General features: G+C 49.2%; 1 protein-coding gene across 1 annotated transcript in view; it reads right to left on the reverse strand.

Moving 5' to 3' along the window:
* Positions 1-255: 255 nt before the first annotated feature.
* LRCH4 (leucine rich repeats and calponin homology domain containing 4) overlaps positions 256-21344 on the reverse strand; it is a 474501-nt gene continuing 453412 nt past the window's right edge. The window contains exon 19 of the mRNA XM_086946200.1: positions 256-1074. Coding sequence (XP_086802326.1) covers positions 937-1074 — 138 coding nt within the window. The 3' untranslated portion in view covers positions 256-936. The remainder of the gene's footprint in view (positions 1075-21344) is intronic.

A 21344-nucleotide genomic window follows, 5' to 3' on the forward strand; every position in this document is an offset into this window, starting at 1 on the left:
TAAATGACTTTCGAAAGATTCCAGGAAGATCTTCCTAAGTACTAGCCTACATAACATCACGGTGTAGTCCATATGCATCTCCCCACACACACAGCACCACACACACACCCACAGACACACCCACTCACACACACACACTATATATACATTGCACCAGACACACAGACCATACACTTCACTTTCCCATGGCAAAGTCTGCAGTAAAAAAGTGAGCCGAGGCACTGGTAGTTAACAGGAGACATTAACACCACATCATCGAAGAGAAGGAATGTTTAATATTAAAATAAAGACCCAGAGTCAGCTACAAACCAACGGCCCTACATATTTTTAAGGTGCTGCGAGGAACAGCCAGTCTTGGGTGGATTTGTACATTAGGCTCAAAGGACAGGGACAACACAGAGCTGGCAGTGGGCTCTTCTGGAAAGAGGTTCATAGATAGAATGGACGTCTATCAATAAATACAGGTCTATAAAATGTTGTGGGGATTGGGGGTGTTCTCACTTTGCTACCTCACCGGAGGAGACATGATGAGGCCACAGAGCAAGAAAGGAAGTCCAGCTGGTCAAATGTCACTGTGTTCATAGCAATGAAAGAGGCCTTCCGAGAGATAACAGCTGAATTCCTGGATATTGTAGTACATCTACTTTTTATGTACCGAGAGAGCAGTTTGTGAATTTCTTAAAAAGAGTCGTGCACGTGTCCTTATACAATCCATATTTACATCTCAGAAGGCAGGAGGCTTCCACAGACACAACAATCCTTTACTCCTGGAGCAAGAGTTGAGTGAAATGCACAATTCAAAATCTATACAGCCCCTCCGAAGTGATGCTGCAGCCGCAGTCTGGCTGCTAGAGCGGCAGGTGACTGCGAGGATTGGTGCAGACACCGGTGAGCTGTAGAAGATCCTCCTCTGTGTCCGGGGTATCAGAGGAGAGGCTAGAATCTGCGCAAACCTTCCCGGAGTGACATCCTCTTGGGGCCATTCTGACACAGGTCCAGCAAGGCTTGCACTGTCCTGGCCACTTTAGCGAGGCCATCTTCATCAAGGATGTGCTGCGGCAAGCAGAGCTGCTCCTGTTAGTGACAGAGGAAACATAGATCAGGACAGGTGCAGCAAACAGTTTACAAGCCCCGCTGAAATAGGTGCTTACCTTCAGTTAAGATCTTTCTGGTGCATACTCCATCTACCTGCAGATTCCTCAACTTTGAATATCCCAGGTGCAGGACAGGGCCCACAGGCTTCTGACCTAGCTTTCCTGCACCACTAGAGGGCGTTGGCCCCGAGTACTGCCGGAAATTTAGGGCCAGATGTAGGTAGCCTAATTACCGAATTCTTAAATACCGATTCGGTAAATTACCGAATCCTAAATGTAGGGAGTACTCAAATGAGTGCTTTTCCCATTTTAGGATTCGTTATTTACCATCAACTACAAGTTGGTGGTAAATATTGAAAACCCCAAAAGAAGCACATTTTTGCAAATTATTACAGTGCCATGTGGCAGACATACATGCCCTTAGGGGGGTATGTGTGCAACATGTGCACCCATACACTATTCAGGGGTGCAACAGGGTGTCAAAGTGACACCCTGCCACCCTTCCATGTGTTCCCCCTTTTACCGAATCGGCATATACCGATTCGGTAATTCCCATTCATTCCTATGGGCCTTCAGGTCCATAGGAATGAATGGGAATTACCGAATCGGTAAATAACGATTCAGTATTTACTGAATCTTACCGATTGGGTAATACTTACCGAATGAATACCTGCATCCCATTTACTGATTCTAAAATACCGAATCAGTAAAATTCGGTATTTTAGAATCGGTAAATCTGGATTACCTACATCTGGCCGCAAGTCTTGGTGACGTCACTGGAGCAGCATAACACCCACACCGGGCCCTGACATCAGTTCTCATCCACTTTTAAGCACATAATTCGAGACAGGCAATGGATACAGTGCAAGAATCTAAACTGGCAGCTTTAGAAGGCTTTAAAAAATGTGTTCAGTAAAAAGGAGCCTGCAGGTATATGAGAGTATCCACCAGATAGTTGTACAAGGTAAGCAAGGTTCTTCTGATGGATACTTCTGCCGGTGAAATTCAACGCCTGTGAATAGATTCCCAAGCAATACTCCCCATAGGAGAGGAGTCTGAAGGAAACTTTGTTAAACTAAGAAAGTTTGCAAATCTGAGTGGGCAAAGTGACCGTTCATTCACCGTAGTGTTTTGCCAAAGAGGAGAGCGGCTCACCTCTAGCTAAGGCTGCAGAGGAAGACTTGGCCTTAGTGGAATGAGCCCGCATTCCTTGGGACGGCTGCTTCCTTGCTTTAATACATACAGTAAAAGGCAATGGGAATGAGTTCTTACTTGAACCGCTTTACCTTTCTGATGCCCGTGTATGCTACAAAGAACTGGTCACTAAACCGGATTTCCGTAGTGCGATTGATATAAAAATTTGAAGCACACTTGGGGTCCAACCTATGCAACCGCACCTACCTCCATGAAGGGGTGGCGCAGCAGATAAAAAGCAGGCAAGGTGACAGGACTGCCCGAGAGGAGAAGTGAACATCTCATTTGGCAGGAATATTGCTCAATTTCGCAGTACAAGCTTATGAGGGAAGAAGTTGTGAAGGGTGGGAGAAGTCTCCGAGCCTGCAGCTTGCCAACTCGACAAGCTGAGGTCATCGAAACCAGACCAGTCTTCAACGTGAGAAGCCTCAATAAGCACGTATGTGGATGATCAAATGGACCATCTACTAAAAATATCAACACTAAATTCAGGTCTCACTGTGATATAACAAAAGGGGCCGGAAGAAATAAGTTAGCCAGACTCTTCAACAATCTAACAACCACAAGTCTTGAATAAAGAAGGTAGACCTTGGAGACAAACAAGCCGACAATGGTGCAATATATCTCTTGGCTGTTCCAACTTGGCAAACCTTGTTGAGCTAAGGACAACACAAATGGGAGGATGTTGGCTAACTCTGCTTTCAAGCACCGATATGAAAGCTACAAATGTATTCCATCGCCCCGAATAGACTGAATTAGTTGAGGGGTGACGGACTGACAGGATCACGTCGACCACCTGCGGTGGAATCTGAAAGGGACTCATATTCCCCCGCTAAAATCTCCACGCATCAAGATGTAACCCTTCGAGATTGATGTTTGGGACCTGGCCCCCAATTGAAAAAGAAGGTCCACCAGGAAGGGGGGCACACGGGGAGCGGTACAATCAGCCTGCATCCCATACCCTTCTCGACCAGTCAGGGCGATTGAGAATGACTTTGGGCTGGTCCTGCCAAATCTATCTCAGAACCAGAGGAATCAAAAGAATGGGGGTGGCAGGTGGTTGGGAAGATGAAGTGCAGCAGAAACTTAAACTCCAACTCATCCTCGAAAGCTCCTTGCAACCGATGCTGACGGGCACAGAATGCTGGGCAATAGGTGTTGTGCGTGACACACAGATCACACTCAGGTGTGCCTCACATTGCAAACATTTTCTGAACCACCAGTGGGTGTAGATGCCCATTGTGGTTGGCACGATGACTGAGAATGTTGGCTCTGATGTTGAGTGAACTCGCCAGACGGTTCGCTACCACCATAGCTAGTCGTGTGCGAAATACGAGTCCATAGACTCAGTGCTTCTCGACACATAAGGTAAGATCCCACTTCTCCTGGTTTGTTGATGCCACATCTCAGTTGTATTGTTTGTCAAGATCTGGAGGACAGGAAGACCATGAAGAGACAGGAGGAAGGTCGAGTGCTCAGAGTTCTGGCAGATTAAAATGAAAGGTCTACTCTTTATGTCTCCCCAGTGGCTCTGATCGCTGTGGGCCACGGGTTGCAAATTGTGTCCTACGCCTATGACACGCAGTTGGTTATCTCCCTTTCGCGTGCGCCCGGCCTTGCTATGGACAGTTTCAGAGCTAGCATGCAAGACCTTGCAACCTGGATGTCCACTAACTGCCTTAAATTAAATGGCAGCAAGACCGAGGTGCTCGTGGTGGGAGGGAACCCATCTGTCTGGTCATCGGCGTGGTGGCCCCATGCTTAGGTGAGGTTCCAACACCTCGTCAGGAAGTCAGGAACCTTGGAGTCTGGCTAGACGCCAACCTGTCCTTTGGACCCCAGATAGACCGTGTGGCGGGTGTCTGTTTCAGCGTTCTAAAAAGCCTACGGAAGGTCCTAGATCTCCTTCCTACGTCTGTCTGCAGAGCGCTGGTGCATGCCCTCGTCACATCGCGCCTAGACTACGGCAATCTGTTGTATCTGGGAGCAACCTGTAAAGCAATAAATCGCCTTCAGGTGTTACAGAATGCGGCAGCGTGCCTCATTTTAAAATTTCCAAAAAGGTCGGCCTCCATAGCAGCCCTTCAGACCCTCCACTGGCTGCCAGTAAGGAGCAGAGTCGAATTCAAAGCCCTCTGCACTGGTCATCGAATTCTTGCTGGGAAGGCGCCAGCACCACTCCAGAACCTGGTCACCAGGCATGTACCAACACGCGCCCTGCGCTGCTCACAGGGAGGCCTATTAAAGGTCCCTAGGATAAGGAGGTCTCGCATGGGAGGAAGATCATTTCGCTACCTGGTGGCGAAGAGCTGGAATGCCCTACCTAAAATTCCCTTATTATTATTATTATTATTATTACGGTGACCAGAGGCCTTTGATCTCCAGATGCCACACCCAAATTAGGCACATCTGTTACTACTGTGGCAACAGTTGGTGGGGGACGGATGGACTTCCCTCAAGACAGGTTCTCCTTGGGAGTATGGAGGTCGTAGGCAGGAGTTTTCAGACTATGCGTCACTAGCCGTCTTTCCTGCAGGGTACCTTCCTGGGGGTCTGTTACCATTCAATTTTGTTCAGACAGGCTCATCTGGCGTGGTCATTGACCTTTGTATATGGTGTGTTATGAGAGGTCGCTGCAACCGGTTTTATTGGATGGCCCCGGTGTGGGAGGGGAAGGGGTGGAGAGGAGGGATTTCCAAGTGTTTAGTGGCATGGTACTTTTCATCACAGGTCTTGTATGGACTGTCTAGCTCATACTGCACAGGCTGAAATGTCATGATTATTCCCTCTTTTTCTTTTTGCATTGTGTCTTTTTCTTGGATTTTGGTCTGAAAATACTGTTGTATGAACCTCTGCAGCCCTTTTAGGGCATTTTGTGAAAAGTTCACACAGAACTGCAATCCAAAAAGACAGTTCTCCTTCATTCCTCACCAGCTCAAACTGGCTGTGGGGTCGCTGGAGATCATGATGAGTCTGTCAGCTCTCCTTGATGTAGGAATCACTGCCTGCAGAGGCACAGCTGAAAGGTCCTTATGTGCCAGCATGCGTGGGCATCCAGAAAGATGCAGTAGCCAACAATCCGAGCAGATGCAAGACCGTCAGGACTGGAACCCATGTTCCCTGATGAATGCTTGGAAGCGTATCCGAATGTCCCAGGTACTCTGGGGAGGAGGGAAAGCGGCGAGCGTGGTCATATCTAGCATTACCTCTTTGAACAGGAGATGCTGAAAGGCCAGGTGAGCTTTGGGCACACCGATTCAAAACCCCAAACTGAACAGTAATGAAGTTGCAAACGGTGGTGAACCGCCTTGAGCTGCCACTCGTACTGGTATGGGAATGCTGGGATACCCAGCCTCCTGATATGGGCTGTTCCCACTGCCATCACCTTAATGAAGACTTGAGGTGCCGAAGTCGGCCCGAATGGATGAACCGCAAATTGGGAATGAGCAGAACCCACTACACAGTGCAGGCACCTCCGGTCTGATCTTAGGATTGGCATATAAAACACACATCACACAGGTCAGGGGACACCATCCAGTCTTCTGTATCCAGAATTAACAAAACCTGAGCCATTGACTGCACCCTGAACTGCAAGAAGTACAGGTTCCATTTCGGGACCCTGATGTCTAGGATTGGAAGACATGTTCAATGACGTGTTGACCCCGACGTTAGACAGAACTGGAGACAGGACCAGGGACCAATCTCCGACCCTCCTCTCTATCATGATTGATACCCTGGGACTAACAAATGTCTGGAGGTGGCTACACCCAGACGACAGGGCCTATTCCTTCTTTTCAAGCTCACATAGGGTCCATTCTAGACAAATTTTCCTTGCCCAACATGTTCTGACGAGAGGCGATTCAGCAGAATACAAAGCAAGGGGGATCTCAGACCACTCATCCCTCCTGGTGAAGATGGGGAGGAGGGGGCACAGAGAGGTGGAACGTGGAGACTGTCAGCCTGGGACCTACAGAACCCGGTTATATTGAAGGGCCTTAGGGCCGATCTAAAGGTCTACGTAGCTGAAAATGAGGGGTCGGTCACGTCTAAAGTGGTCTTTTGGGAAGCCTTCAAGACGGTCATGAGAGACAGAGCACAGAACAGGCTGGCAGAAGAGACCTGGAAAGGCCAGAGAGAAATTGAGGAGTTGGAAGCCCACATACTGGAGTTGGAAAGAGAATATCAGGCTAATAAAGCCATGGGGACCCTTCGTAAGTTGATGGATACTCAATGTCAGTATAGGGATCTAGTAACGGGTAGGCTAAAACACAGGCACTGGCGACGCTACACCGTCTGTACGATGTGGGGGACATATCGGGTAAACTGCTGGCATGGTTGAGCAGGAAAGAAAGAGATGTCCGGTGGGTGGACGTACGTGACGAACAAGGGAACCTGACGAGGTCAGATGTTCAGGTTGCTGAAGCCTTTGCAGAGCACTACCGATTCTTCTATGATGCACGAGACTTTGGGACCCAAGAGGACGCTCTGCAATATATGACACACTTAAACACACTTAGACCTCCCTGTGATGGATGTTGTGGCCAGCGACGATTTGGAGGCCGACGTCACGATAGATGAACTGAAGGTGGCCCTCGCTAAACTGCGTGCAGGAAAATCCCCCGGCCCCAATGGATTCCCGGCGGAGTTTTTTTAAACGAACAGCAGATCTGCTGGCACGCCACCTGCTGGGACTCTTTGAAGGGGCGGCACAAGAGGGGGTTTTGCCTCCGGATCTCCGCATGGCCACGATAGTCCCGATATACAAGGAAGGTAAACCACCTGATGAGTGTTCGTCCTATCGCCCTATCTCCCTTTTAAATATCGAATTGAAGCTATTGGCGACAGTGTTAGCCCTCAGACTGAGAAGGGTCATACCGGACCTGGTCCATTTGGATCAAACTGGGTTCCTCCCGGTTAGGGTCACTAGATTTAACCTCCGACGGACTCACAATTGGCTACAGGAGGTGGGAAAGAGACGAGACCCTCATTGGTTTCTGTCGCTCGACGCTGAAAAGGCGTTTGATGCGGTCCACTGGCCTTTTCTGGAGGGAGTCCTGGAGCGACTGGGTCTTGGTCCGAAGTTTAGGCAGTGGGTGCGACTGCTATATACAGACCCTAGAGCCAAGGTTAAGGTAAACGGGGCGGTATCAAGGGACTTCCCAGTGCGACGGGGGACCAGACAGGGATGCCCCCTATCACCCTTGCTCTTTACGCTGACGATAGAGGTACTTGCGACAGCAATTAGGCAAAATACAGACATCAGAGGTTTTCGGCTGGGGCAGCATGACACCGGGGAGGAAAAAATATCCCTCTATGCGGACGACGTCCTCCTTTACATAACACACCCGGAAACGACAATTCCGGCACTGTTAACAGAGCTTGAAAGATACGGAGCCCACGCAGGTTACAGGATAAACTGGCATAAGTTAGTTCTGTATGATCCCCGGGGACAGGAACAATGGACGTACCTCCCAGAGAGGCTACAGACGACTAGTGAGGGCTTTACGTACCTTGGAGTGTTTGTGACACTAGATAGTGGCCGCTCGTATGATAAAAACATTAGACGGATAATGCGTAATTTTATAGAGGATGCAAGTAGATGGCGACTCCTACCCCTTACACTCCTGGGCCATGCAGGCATGTTTAAAATGATGACATTGCCCAAGCTCCTGTACGCATTCCAAAACGAATATTACCCCCTTCCCCGTAGGGTGTTCACGCAAACTAATGCGGAGAAGGTGTAGGTAAAGGTGGAGAAGTGTGGCTCAATGGTTAGAGCGGCAGACCCTGATGCAGAGGTCTAGCCCGGGACCAGGGTTCAATTCCCCGCCTCGGCGGGTCTTGGACTCAAAATTCCACGGACCTGATAATGCTCGCCTCGGTGCCTATTCCAATCGTAGAGTCCCACTCTGCAACTCTGGGCAATAGCTTGCTTAATCTCCACAACGGCCCCCACAACGCTAAGGATGCCTGGCCTCCACCTTGGGGGTGCCCAGGAGTGGACGCCTTACAAGGAAAGCCAGGACGGGTTCCACAGCGGTATTCGTACAAGCGCCTTGAGACCCTTGCGGGTGAGTAGTGCGCTATACAAGTATCAATTTACATTTACATTTAATGCAGGACTGAGAACCCTCCTGTGGTTAGGAAAGGAACCCCGGATAGCACTGATGACCGTACAAAGGCACCAGTACAGTGGAGGGATCTCACTTCCAAATATCGAGGCCTATTACTGGGCGGAACACTTAGTGCCCATCAATGACTGGTTCCACGCCTCGGCCTCACACCCCACATATGCACTTGAAAGGTACACAATGGGCGCTCGCCTGTATAATCATTGTTTATACAGGGGCAAAGGGAAAGGGAGGCTGCTGCCAGCTACTAGACTTACGTTGATGGTATGGAACCGAGCGAATAAAACAATAGGCTGGGAGAAGAGGCCCATCAGACAAACGCTGTTGTGGCATTGCACCTGGCTGCAGGAACTGAATAAATTGAAGGGGTTTAAGAGGTGGGACGATCTAGGGATCTCGACGCTCGGGGACTTGACGGCCAAGGGGGACTTGAAGCCGTTCCAGGTGTTGCGGGCGGAATTTGGCTTGCTCCGAACGCAATATTTTAAATATGCACAACTGAGACATGCATGGCAGGCGGAGGGGGTCCCAGCAGGCACTCCCTGAATATGCACCATTAGAAGGCCGCCAGCTCCAGGAACAAGTATAGGAAAGGGCAGTGTCGATCACAAACAGAACTCTTATGAACAACATGCCAAACGATCTAAGTACCCATAGGAGTAAGTGGGAGAGGGAGGTTGGTGAAATGGATACGGTAGACTGGGACACTGTACTCATGCACCAGAGGGAGGTAGCTATTAAGTCCCGGTTGAGGCTCATTCAGCTCAACGTACTTCATAGAACCTATTTTAATAGGGTACGCCTACACAAAATGGGTAGAGCCGGAGATCCAAATTGCCTGAGATGTGGACAAGAGGGGGGGATTTCTACCACGTAATATGGTCTTGTCCGATGATTCAGGAGTATTGGGCGGGGATCCTGAGAGAACTGGGGAAGGTACTGGAGACTTCCCTGCCACTTGACCCTAAATTAGTCCTGTTGGGTATAACCAATGATGTTGATCTTGCACTCCCGCGCCTGATTTTCCTGGTCCTGGCCTTGGTGGTTGCGAAGAGGGACGTGGCAAAGAAGTGGGGGGCAGCCAGGATACCACAATTGGAGGAATGGCGGAGAGGTATGGATCTCTACATGGCAGCTGAAAGAGTCACTTATAAGGCATGGGGCTGCCCTAAGAAATTTGGTAGAGTATGGAGTCGGTGGCAGAAGTATCATTGCCTCGATGGGGGGGGCTATGAAAAGGGATAATGGGTCAAAGCGCACCCACAGATAGGAGTACGGTGTAAGGCAGTCGGCCAGGACACTATTACCATGGGCGTGGAAAGCTCTGGTGACCTTTCTCGATGTGAATAATATTGTATTGCTTTTATTGGTGAGGATCAGAGGGTGGGGGGCGGGGGGACGGGGTGTGCTGACCAATGATGACATGACTGTATTGTTGTTCCATGATAAAATGCAAATAAAAATATTTCAAAATAGACTGAAAACTGGGATATTCAAAGGTGAGGAATCTGCAGGTAGACGCATCCTTCAGAAACATGGCATGCAAGGACAATGCAGAAAGATGAGGGCTTCAAGACCTGCTGAGTCAGAGCTGTAAACCCTCCCTTCCAACATCCCCATTACAAATGTATCCAACAGAGATGGGCACCTCAATAAACGTCTTCACCCCATGGCAGTTCTACATGGCTTCTTCTTATCTGCACAGAGTATTCCTTTACTAGGGCCTTTATAGCTGGGTTGAACATTCCTGCACACAGACCCAGCCCTGCCACCCGATTGGTCTTCATGTTGCCCTCTCCGCAAGTTCTGCCCCGGGAGCCCCGTCGTGCTGCTCGCCTAGCCAGGATGCCATGTGAGTCTTCCTAATTCCCTCTCCACGATTCCTGCCCAGGGAGCCCAACCCCTTTGCTCCATTGAGCACCCTGCTTCCTTCCCCACAACTCCTGGAGTCGGGCCCTGCTGCCAGTCGGTCTCCCTGCTTCCCTCTCTAGAAGTCCTGCCCACGGTGTCCAGTCATTCTGCTCGCTTCTCCCTGCAGCCCAGTTGATCTACCCACTTCCCTCTCAGCAAGACCTGCTCAGGAAGATCTGTCATGTTGCTTGCCTGGCCATGCTGTTTATTTGTCTCTCTTCTTCCCTCTCCACATGTCCTGCCATGGAGACCAGCTCTGCTGCCCCTCCACATTCCCTGCCCTGCTCCCCTCTCCACATGCCCTGCCCTTGGAGCACAGCCCTGGTCCCCTCTCCACATGCCCTGCTCTTGGAGCACAGCCCTGCTCACCCTCCACGGCCCTGCCCTTGGAGCATAGCCCTGCTCCCCCTCCACATGCCCTGTCCTTGGAGCACAGGTCTGCTGCCCCCTTCACATGCCCCGCCCTTGGAGCACAGCCCTGCTCCCCCTCCACATGCCCTGCCCTTGGAGGACAGCCCGGCTCACCTTCACATGCCCTGCCCTTGGAGCACAGCCCTGCTCCCCTCTCCACATGCCCTACCAATGGAGCACAGCCCTGCTCCCCTCTCCGCATGCCCTACCCTTGGAGCACAGTCCCGCTGTCGTCTCCACAGCCATGCTGCCCCATCCACGTGCCCTGCCCTTGGAGCACAGCCTTGCTCCCCCTCAACATGCCCTGCCCTTGGAGCACAGCCTTGCTCCCCCTCAACATGCCCTGCCCTTGGAGCACAGCCCTACTGCCCTCTCCACATGCCCTGCCCTTAGAGCACAACCCTGCTGCCCTCTCTTCAGCCCTGCTGCCCCCTTCACATGCCCTGCCCTTGGAGCAAAGCCCTGCACCCCCTCCACATGCCCTGCCCTTGGAGCACAGCCTTACAGTTCATTGGTCTTTGGGACCTTGTCGGCGCCCTACTTTATTATCCTATTCCCCATATTATCCCAACTACACCAGGGCAGCAGAAAGAGGGTGGAGGGGATACAGAAAGCCAAGATGTAAAGAATGGTGCTGGGACTATAGGGCGAAGAGCCACCCTTGACCTTCTGATTTGCGGTGCGAACAGAGACAATTGATGGCAGAATGAAAAAAAAGCAGACCATCAAGTCATAGAAGCAGAGCTGATGTGGATGTCATCCCACCTTTGAATGGCTGCTGGACTTGCCCCTCTCATTTTAGGAAAAAGACCACTTTGATGGTCAACTTCTCCGACCCCACATGGAAGCACGAGGTCATAGGAGGCGGCTGTTCTCCAGTCTAAACCCCAAACTAGAGTCCACCAAGCGTCTTGTACCAAAGAGCAGTCTTGGTCAGGTACCCTGACAGTATCTCCCAGAGGGGGGAGTGGGCTGTCCGCCAAGCCTCTTCTACCGGACAGCCATCTTGGTCAGGTCTCCTGACAGTATCTCCCAGAGGGGGGAGTGGGCTGTCCGCCAAGCCTCTTCTACCGGGCAGCCATCTTGGTCAGGTCTCCTGACAGTATCTCCCAGAGGGGGGAGTGGGCTGTCCGCCAAGCCTCTTCTACCGGGCAGCCATCTTGGTCAGGTACCCTGACAGTATCTCCCAGAGGGGGGAGTGGGCTGTCCGCCAAGCCTCTTTTACCAGACAGCCATCTTGGTCAGGTCTCCTGACAGTAACTCCCAGAGGGGGGAGTGGACTGTCCGCCAAGCCTCTTCTACCGGGCAGCCATCTTGGTCAGGTCTCCTGACAGTATCTCCCAGAGGGGGGAGTGGGCTGTCCGCCAAGCCTCTTCTACCGGGCAGCCATCTTGGTCAGGTACCCTGACAGTATCTCCCAGAGGGGGGAGTGGGCTGTCCGCCAAGCCTCTTTTACCAGACAGCCATCTTGGTCAGGTACTTTGACAGTATCTCCCAGAAGGGGGAGGTGGGCTGTCCGCCAAGCCTCTTTTACCAGACAGCCATCTTGGTCAGGTACTTTGACAGCAACTCCCAGAGGGGGGAGTGGGCTGTCCGCCAAGCCTCTTCTACCGGGCAGCCATCTTGGTCAGGTACCCTGACAGCAACTCCCAGAGGGGGGAGTAGGCTGTCCGCCAAGCCTCTTCTACCGGTCAGCCATCTTGGTCAGGTACCCTGACAGCAACTCCCAGAGGGGGGAGTAGGCTGTCCGCCAAGCCTCTTCTACCAGATAGCCACGTTGGTCAGGTACCACGACAGTATCGCGGAAATCAAAAGGTTAACAACTGCTTGAGTTTGAAAATGTTGTAAACGTGCTCTGGTTAATTTTGGCTTACAGGAAGATGCTAGCTCTCTTTTTGTGTATCTTCTATTTCAATTACCCTAGTTTATGTAAAGAACTATTCTCCTTACAAATTTAGGGGCACTTGCATCAAGCATTTTTGTCTTCACAAATGGGCTGATTCGCAGATATGGCCAGTTTGTGAACAGAAAATTACTTTTCTGAAGCAGCAAACCATATTTTGCGAATAGCACAATTTATTTTATGTATTTATTCATAAAGGTATATATAGCGTGAACAAGATCCCGAAGGATATCAGATCGCTTTACAATAAGTTGGAAGAGAGGACAAAATGAAATGTACCCAGCAATTGAGAAGAGAACAAAAAATTGCTAAATAGTAAACAATGGTACACGTATAGGGGGGTTTGTGATTCGCTATTAGGAAGGGGGTGTGTTTAGGGCAGTCCTTCCTAATACTATTTTTTGTGACCGAAATATGGTTGCAAAACATTCGCATTTTATCACCTACTTCAAATAGGTGGTAACCCATTTGCAAATGGGAAGGGGTCCTCAAGGGACCCCTGTCCCATTGTGAATGTCTGTTACAGCATTTTTTAAGAGCAGGCAGTGGTACAACAGACTACTGCCTACTCTTAAAAAATGGAAAGAAAAATTTCATTTTTGTTTTTGAAACGTATCCCGTTTTCCTTTATGGAAAACAGGCTGCATTCATTTAAAAAATATATATATATATATTTAAAGTCACCGACATGGTGATCTGCTGACTCCAGCAGGCCAGCATCCACAGGATTTTTGCGATTCCTAGGCGGTCGCAAATTGAGATCTACCTCATTAATATTAATGAGGTAGAGCGATTTGCGCCCCCTAGGAATCGCTATATGAAACTCTTATACAGTTTTATACATTATAAATTGCGATTACCTCATTGCAAATTCATAATTAGGTATTTGCAATATACAATTTCGATACATGTAGTCCTAAGTCCTTGGTGGACATGGAGTTCATTGTGTCTTGCGTGTCTGAGTTGTAAACACACCACCACCTGCGGAAGTGAGGTTCAAACGCTCGCCCTCACTAATCCAACAAGGATAGTGGCCGGAAAGACCTGGCAGACCCTGGAACCAACCCTTCGGGTGTCCTGCTCTGGATGTAAAGTGCCCCAGGGTAGGTGGGCAGTCTTAATGCTGCAGAAAAACTTAAATGAATAGAAGAGAATAGAATATAAGGACTCGTCCTGGGGTGTCTCAGCGAACAATAGCTCCTAGGATCTGAGTGGGGTGGAGGCACTAGGCATGGTGATGAGTAGGTAGATGAATGGTTAGGTAAGGAAAAGGAGGAAGCCCTTGATAAGATAGGGATGTTAATAGAAAGGAGGATAACATGGAAACTCTCCATGAGTCTGGGAGAAGCAGGTTCTGTGTATGTTGGACAGCGCGAAGTTCAGTTGTAGCTCAAGGTCACAGAATCAGAAACTTACCAATCTCTACCTTAACCCTCACCTATGCACCCCCACACCTACCACCAATCACTAGCCAACTATTGACCACAGCCCTTACCTGCCCCTACCGCCACACCCTGTAGAGCACATACCATGCTAGACTGCCCTACTACCCCATCACATCTCTCCTCCCCCTCCATGGCACCACCATCAGCCCTGATCCCAGCCAGTTATCGTAAGCTGCTTCCCTTTGTACGCCCTGGTGACGGAAGCCGCCCTGGGACCCGCGACTCACGCTATAGGTTGGAAGCGCTGTTTTACGCATTGTAGATCGATTCAACATATGGGTTCACTGGAGAGGACAACATCTGACGAACGCATGCATATACCACCAATACCAAACACATGGAGGCAAGAAATCAAAATGCCTACTTTGCCACTCATGATAGAATGAATCCACTTCTGCAGGTGTATAATTGCATGCGGTACTCATCATTAATCCATCACTAAATTAAGCAAAGACCCCATCACCAACCGAAGCATCTTCATTAATTCCAAATCGGCCTAATCAGAGTCTAAAGTTAATTATAACTTATAATTATGCGAACGTAATTCATGCAACATCTATTCCATGCGTCAAACGTGGCATGCACGGAAGACAACTGTAGTGCTCAGAAGAAAACATGCACTTCCTACCTCCAGGCCGAAAGCACCAGCGCAGAGATGTGGGTGCTACAGAGGGCTTCACTGCGCTATGGACGGCTGGCGTTATCAGAACCCATGGGATGACAGAATCCAGTATCTTCATCGCTCTAGTCAGGCACGGGTACTGCGAGCCAGACACGGTCACCGAACAGAGGGCACGCAACATTGCAAGCTTACAGCTTTTTATTTCTCTTTTTTGGGCAAATTGTGGCCTCAGAGGTGCCACTGCCAACCCATGTAGGTGCACACGCTGCAGAGGTTTGAAGAAAAGGGCATAGGCGTGACAAGACTCAGCCACATATCCTCAGCCACACACACAGTCCTTCTGCAGAAGACAGTTTCTTTTTAAAATAGGATTGTGAAAGAGATCTATCTATCTATCTATCTATCTATCAATCTATGTAGATTCACATGTGCTGCATACTTCGGACATCTGGTGTTGGAGTGCAAATGTTTGCAACTTGATTTTTCTTGAAAAAGTTAGTCACGAGAACTACTGTGACTCCACCCTTCGTCCAAAATGCACCAGCACACCGGCTCGGACACATCTCTGCTCAGCGGATGAGCTGTGATCAGGTTTGAAGGCAGAAGATACTGTGCATATTAAAAGGATGAACTGATATGGAAAATAACGGGGAGGTGTGGGCATGGGAATCTACAGCACCACATGCTAGGAACCTATGGTTACATGGTAAGCAACATTTTCCGCTCGTAGCACGTGTCGTTTTAGATAAACACGCTCTGCATAAACTATAAAGCAGTCCCTCTCCAAAGTGGTGTCTAGGAAGCAGATGCCTGAAGAGGTATTTTTAAGGCCAATTGACCAAGTAAAGCCTGTTGATGTGCAAGAACATTAACACAATACTGCTCGTATGTGGCATTGACCCGTGCAGATATCTATTAAATGGATCTTGCCCAAAAACGGCTAGAGTTGCGCCCTGTTTGCATGTAGAGTGCGTTCTAGGGGGCACAGGTGTGTGTGAGCTTAGCCTTGACAAAGCAAGTCTGTCGCACTTAACTATTCACCTGGCAATGCCAGCTTTAGAGATGACACGACCGCTGTGGAATTTAGCGAAGGCTAAAAAAGGTTGAGCAGACTTTCTAAGGGGTTTAGTTCTACCAATGTAGTCCATAGACGATCTCTTGACACCCACAGCGTGAAGGGTTCTTTCTGCTACGGACTCTGGTTGTGAGAATATAGGCAGCTCAACGGTCTGGTTCATGTGGAAAGGTGAAACAATTTTGAGCATACATTTAGAGTCGGTGCAAAGAACTGGCACCTTTGTGAACCTGAAAAAATGGTTCTTGACTAGAAGACCTCGAAGCTCGTTAATGCACTAAAGGGAGGTGATTACAATTAGGAAAGCAACCTTCAAAGATGAGAACTGTAATTCACACGATGGCAGTGGTTCAAAAGGAGGACCCGTGAGTCGTGTGAGGACCATACTGAGGCTCCAGAGAGGAGATGGAGGGGTCCTTGGGGGTGTTATTCTCTTTAGACTCTCAAAGCAGGTCTCAATGACTGGGATGTTAAAGATGGAGGAGTTGTCTGTATGGAAGGTACGCTGCAACTGTGGTTCAAAGTAAGCAGATAGACATATATGGGAGAGGCCTGCCTTGTATACGTGCAGGAGGCAAGGAACAATCTCCTGCACAAAAAGTTTATCGGGGTCTACCCATTTGGATATTCAGTAAGACCTAAATCTTTTCCACTAAGATATCCAACAGGTACGAGCAGTGGGCTTCAGGCTTCAAGCTGGATCCCCATGCAGTCCTCTGGGAGAGAGGTTCTTTGGTGCCGGCTTTTATGCCAATTGCAGAAATGGTTTCAGAATCTATTCCAGCTCAGAGTGTGGCTTTCTGGGCCTTGAGCCAGAGGCGGCATCGATTTTTGGCATAGTTTGGCTTTTCACAGCCTTGGGCTGAGGCAGCGTCAAAGGGCGATGTAGTTCCATACCGCTGGATGGGGTCTTTGGTGGTGTTTAGCCAGTCTCTCAAGTCCAGGCGTCCTGGTGTAAAGAGTGGAACCCTAAGAACTGTGCCCTTTCCAGTTTGACTCAGGGCTCGACGCCGGACTGCAATGGAAGCGATGTTCTGTCAACAGGTGTTTCAGGGCTTGAGACGCACCTGGGTACCATTGGGGAACATGGTGTCAATTTCATCTTCTGTCCTGATGCTGACATGTGGATTGCCGACTCAATGAATGTATCCCCCTCCTCGACTTCAGAGCATTTGGAGAAGATGACCCCTGGACGATCTCCGCCTTGAGCTGCTGTAATGCTGGTCGGCCTGGCTTCAGACTCCCTGGCGCCTGGGATGTCTTTGGCTCCAAAACTGTTGGCCATTTCAGACAAGGCTTGACTTTGTATCTTGTGATATTATATGTTTTGTTATCACCCGAAAGGGTATCCAGGAGCTGGGGCTGGGTGTGGAGGTTTGTTGTTGGTCCGCAAGTAGAACTCAAGCAGTGAGGAGGCTCTGCTGTGTTGGGGGAGGTCATTGCATGTAGGAGAATGTGCGACCCGCAGTTTTGATTTTGCGGATGTGGGGAATGTGTGAGAGTGAAGGCGAGGCAAAGGGTAGGTGTCTGGTGGGTGGGGGAGGTGTATGCAGCTGTTCAGGTATTCTGGTCCTGTGTTGTGTAGAGCTTTGTAGGTGAGCGTGAAGAGTTTGAATTGGCCGTGCTTGTGAATGGGAGCCCAGTGAAGCTTCCTAACATGCAGTGTGAAGTGGGTGCAGCACCGAAGGTCGAGTCTTGCAGAGGTGTTGTGGACGGTCTGGAGACTGTGTAGAAGTTGTTTGGAGATTCCGGTATATAGAGTGTTGCTGTAGTCCAGCCTGCTGGGGATGAGTGCTTGTGTGACACTCTGTCAAGTGCTAAGAGGCAAGGGCTTGAAGATTTTTCCCAGCATACATACAATGTGGAAGCAGGAGGTCCCCAATACATGGACTTGAGAAGTCATGTTGAGCCCTGGTGTAACCGACACTAGATTATTACAATGCCATGTGAGGCATTCCTATAGCAGGTACATGTCCAATGTGGTGAACAGTACAATTCCTATGCATGAAATCACCGGTCCCCCAAAAAGCTCCACCCTTTCTTGGATGATCCCTAGATTTCTAGGTCCGATAAGCCGATACGCCCACCTTCTTTTCTAAAGGTACCTTAGGGATCCTTTTTCATCTGAACGCAAGACAGGCTTTACAGGAAATCCTAACTTGTTTTGACAAAAGGTAGAGGTTGCAGACCTTGTGATGGACGCTCCAAGGAAATGTGATGTTATAAGTGGGGCATAAGAGGAAGTACTTTCCGTAATGCTGCCCTAGGAACATTCTCGAAAAAGCCACTATGAGTGCTTGAGAGGATGGTGGCTCAATGTCGCAAAGCAATGAAGTGCCCTGACCATTGACTACTGGATCGAAAGTCCTGGCATCCAAGCAGACGTTTTCTCCTGCGGAGTATTGTTGTTTTTGTTACACGGTTGAAAGAGGAAGCCACTGGAACTGAGGAGGAACCTAGAGGGGAGACCCCATGTGTATTAATGGGTCAATCTCGGAGCAGCATTGCCGAGCATCTGAGTCCGATGTTGAAAGAAAGCAATCTGAGGTGGAGTCTATACGCTGGTACATAGTGGAAACAGGGTATACTCATAACAGATCTCATGATTAGAACGTCTTTGAATAAAAACAAGTTGCAGATGTCCAGGCACAACACTGGATGACAGGATCATGCAGAGCACATATATCTACAGCCACAATACATATATATTTTAAGGTGCTCCTGATCGCGCTGCCAGGACAGTTCAGTACTGATTACGAATAGTTTCTTACCTGTCGATGTAGTTTTGCAGCTTGAAGATCTTTCTGGATTCACTATGCTGTGCATTATTCCGCGGTCTAGTGGTTGGGTCCGGAATCGTAGTCTTTTGTTTGTTTTTTGTTGTTGTTTTTTACGTAGCCCAGGTGGGCGTCGACGTCTCACCTTTTGGTGTCCTTCCTGTGACGTCGGCATGCTTCCTGCGGAAGCTCCCACCCTTGGGCGCCATCTTCGGATTCTTTTTCTCTCGTTTGTGTTCTGTTTCCGAATCCATGGCAATGTTCAAGTAAGTTATTTACCCGCTTTGACTTTTAAGTAGTCGGTTTCAGCATTCTCCTTGTTTATGCCACCTCTTTCTCCAGCCTCATCTTTCAGGCAGAGGTGGGTGGGTTCGCTAGTGAATCCAGAAAGATCTTCAAGCTGCAAAACTACATCGACAGGTAAGAAACTATTTGTTTTGCAGTGTGAATCTTTCTGGATTCACTATGCTATGCATAGACTTTGAAGCGGTTTGTTACTTTTGTGGCGGCTGGGTGGAAGATGAGCGTTGGTTGTTGAATATATGTTGAAGTACTTTCTGTCCTACTTGTGCTTCCTTGTTCATTTGTACATCCACACAGTAGTGCTTTGTGAAGGTTTGCACTGAAGCCCATGTTGCCGCCAGGCATATGTCTTGAATGGGTGTGTTAGCCAGGAAGGCTATAGTAATTCCCTTTTTCCTGGTGGAGTCGGCTCGTAGCCCCTCTGCTAGTTCCTGCCCTGCCTGCTTGTGGCCGAATTGTATGGTTTGCGCGATCCATCGTGCAATGGTTCCCTTAGTTATTGGTTTTCCCATGAAACTGTTTGGGAAGGACACAAATAACTGTTTTGTTTTCCTGTGTTCCTTAGTTCTTTGCATGACTGTCCTTCTGGCGTCCAGAGTGTGCGGTGCCCTTTCTACGCTTGTTGCTGGTTTCTGGAAGAAACTTGGAATTTGTATCGTCTGGTTGATGTGGAACCCTGACACCACCTTTGGCATAAAGTGTGGGTCCGTTCTCATCACCACCCTATCATTGTGTATTTGGATGTATGGTTCTTGTAGCGTTAGCGCTTGTAGTTCGCTCACCTTGCACAGCGAGGTGATTGCCGCTAAGAATGCTGTTTTCATAGCTAGCATTTGTAGAGAGGCCTTATGAATTGGTTCAAAAGGCACTTTCATGAGTTCCGTTAGGACTAAATTAAGGTTCCATGCTGGTGGTGGCAACCTCTTTGGCGGTGCGATCCTCTTTGCCCCTTCCAGGAATCTCTTTACTATCAGTGATGTAAACAAGCTTTTGACTGTTTCTCCTCTTGTGTAAGCAACTATCGCTGCCAAGTGTACTATTAGCGAGGATGAGTTCAATTTTGCTTGAGGTATTTAAGCACTGTTGATTCCTTTTTCATCTTTTTGTGTAGCTTTTTCTTTCTGCACCATAGTGTGAACCTCTTCCATTTTGCCACATAGCACCTTCGTGTGCTGGGCCTTCTTGCCTCTCATAATACCCTTAGGGTGCTCTCCGGTAGTTTTAGATGTGTAAATTCTATGTCTTCAGAAGCCATGCTGCTAGGCTGAGGCTCTCTGGTTCTGGGTGCAGCACCTCTCAGTTTTCCATGGAGGGTAGGTCTTTTCTTTTCCCGAATTTGTGGGGTGTACTCTGTGTCATCTCCATGATCTGAAAGTACCATGTCTGCCTGGCCCATTGGGGTGCGACCAGTATCAGGGTTATGTTGCTGGTTCTGCACTTGCTGAGTACTTTGTGTATCAGAGGAATCAGTGGAAAAGCGTAAGCAAATGTCTTCGACCAGCTTATCCATAGGGCATTCCCCAGGGACCCTTCCCCTGGTTGCCTGGATGCGAAGTTTCGGCATTTTGCATTCTGGCGTGTTGCAAACAGGTCTATTGACGGTATTCCCCACCTGCCGAACAGCTTCCTTGTTTCCTGTGCATTGAGCTCCCATTCGTGGGATGCCGATGTTTGTCTGCTGAGCCAGTCCGCTTCCACATTGTCCTTCCCTGGTAGGTGTATGGCTAGCAGGTCTATTTTGAGCGGGATGGCCCATCTCCATATTTCCTGTGCTAGTTTTGATAGTGGGGCTGATTGTGTTCCTCCCTGCTTGTTGATGTAGAACATCGCTGTTGTGTTGTCTATTTGGATCAACACTCTTTTGTCGTACAGCTTCGTCTGGAAGGCCTTTATTGTGAGGAAAAACGGTCTTCAGTTCCAGGTAGTTGATGTGTTTGACCGCATCCGCTGGTGTCCACAGACCCCTCACTCTGAGTTTTTCCATGTGTGCTCCCCATCCCTTCTGGGATGCGTCTGTGGTGATGGTCACCATTGGGGTTGGTGGTGTTAGAGGCCTCCCTTCTGTTATGTTCCCCTTGTTCCACCATGATATCTCTTCTTGCACTGAGTTCGTTACAGCCACTAGATCTTCCCAACGACCAGTAGCCTGTGACCATTGGTCCTGTAGCCTTTCCTGGAATGGTCTCATGTGGAGCCGTACGTTTAGCACTAGATGTATGCATGAGGACATCATACCCATTATTTTGCTCGCCGTCCTCACTGTCAGAGCTCGCCCCTTCTGGTAGAGGCACGTCTCCTTCAGCAGTGCCAGTGTTCTCTTTTCGCTGGTGAACACCTTGCTCTGTAAGGTGTTGATCTGTGCTCCCAGGAAGATTTTTACTTGTTCTGTGTTCACTGAGGATTTCCCCCAGTAGATAGAGAATCCAAGGGCCATTAGTGTGCATGTCACTCGCTGTGCGTGCTGTTTGCATGTCTTGT

Source organism: Lissotriton vulgaris, chromosome 12 (genome assembly GCF_964263255.1).
Source record: "Lissotriton vulgaris chromosome 12, aLisVul1.2, whole genome shotgun sequence".
In the NCBI taxonomy this organism is placed as follows: domain Eukaryota; kingdom Metazoa; phylum Chordata; class Amphibia; order Caudata; family Salamandridae; genus Lissotriton; species Lissotriton vulgaris.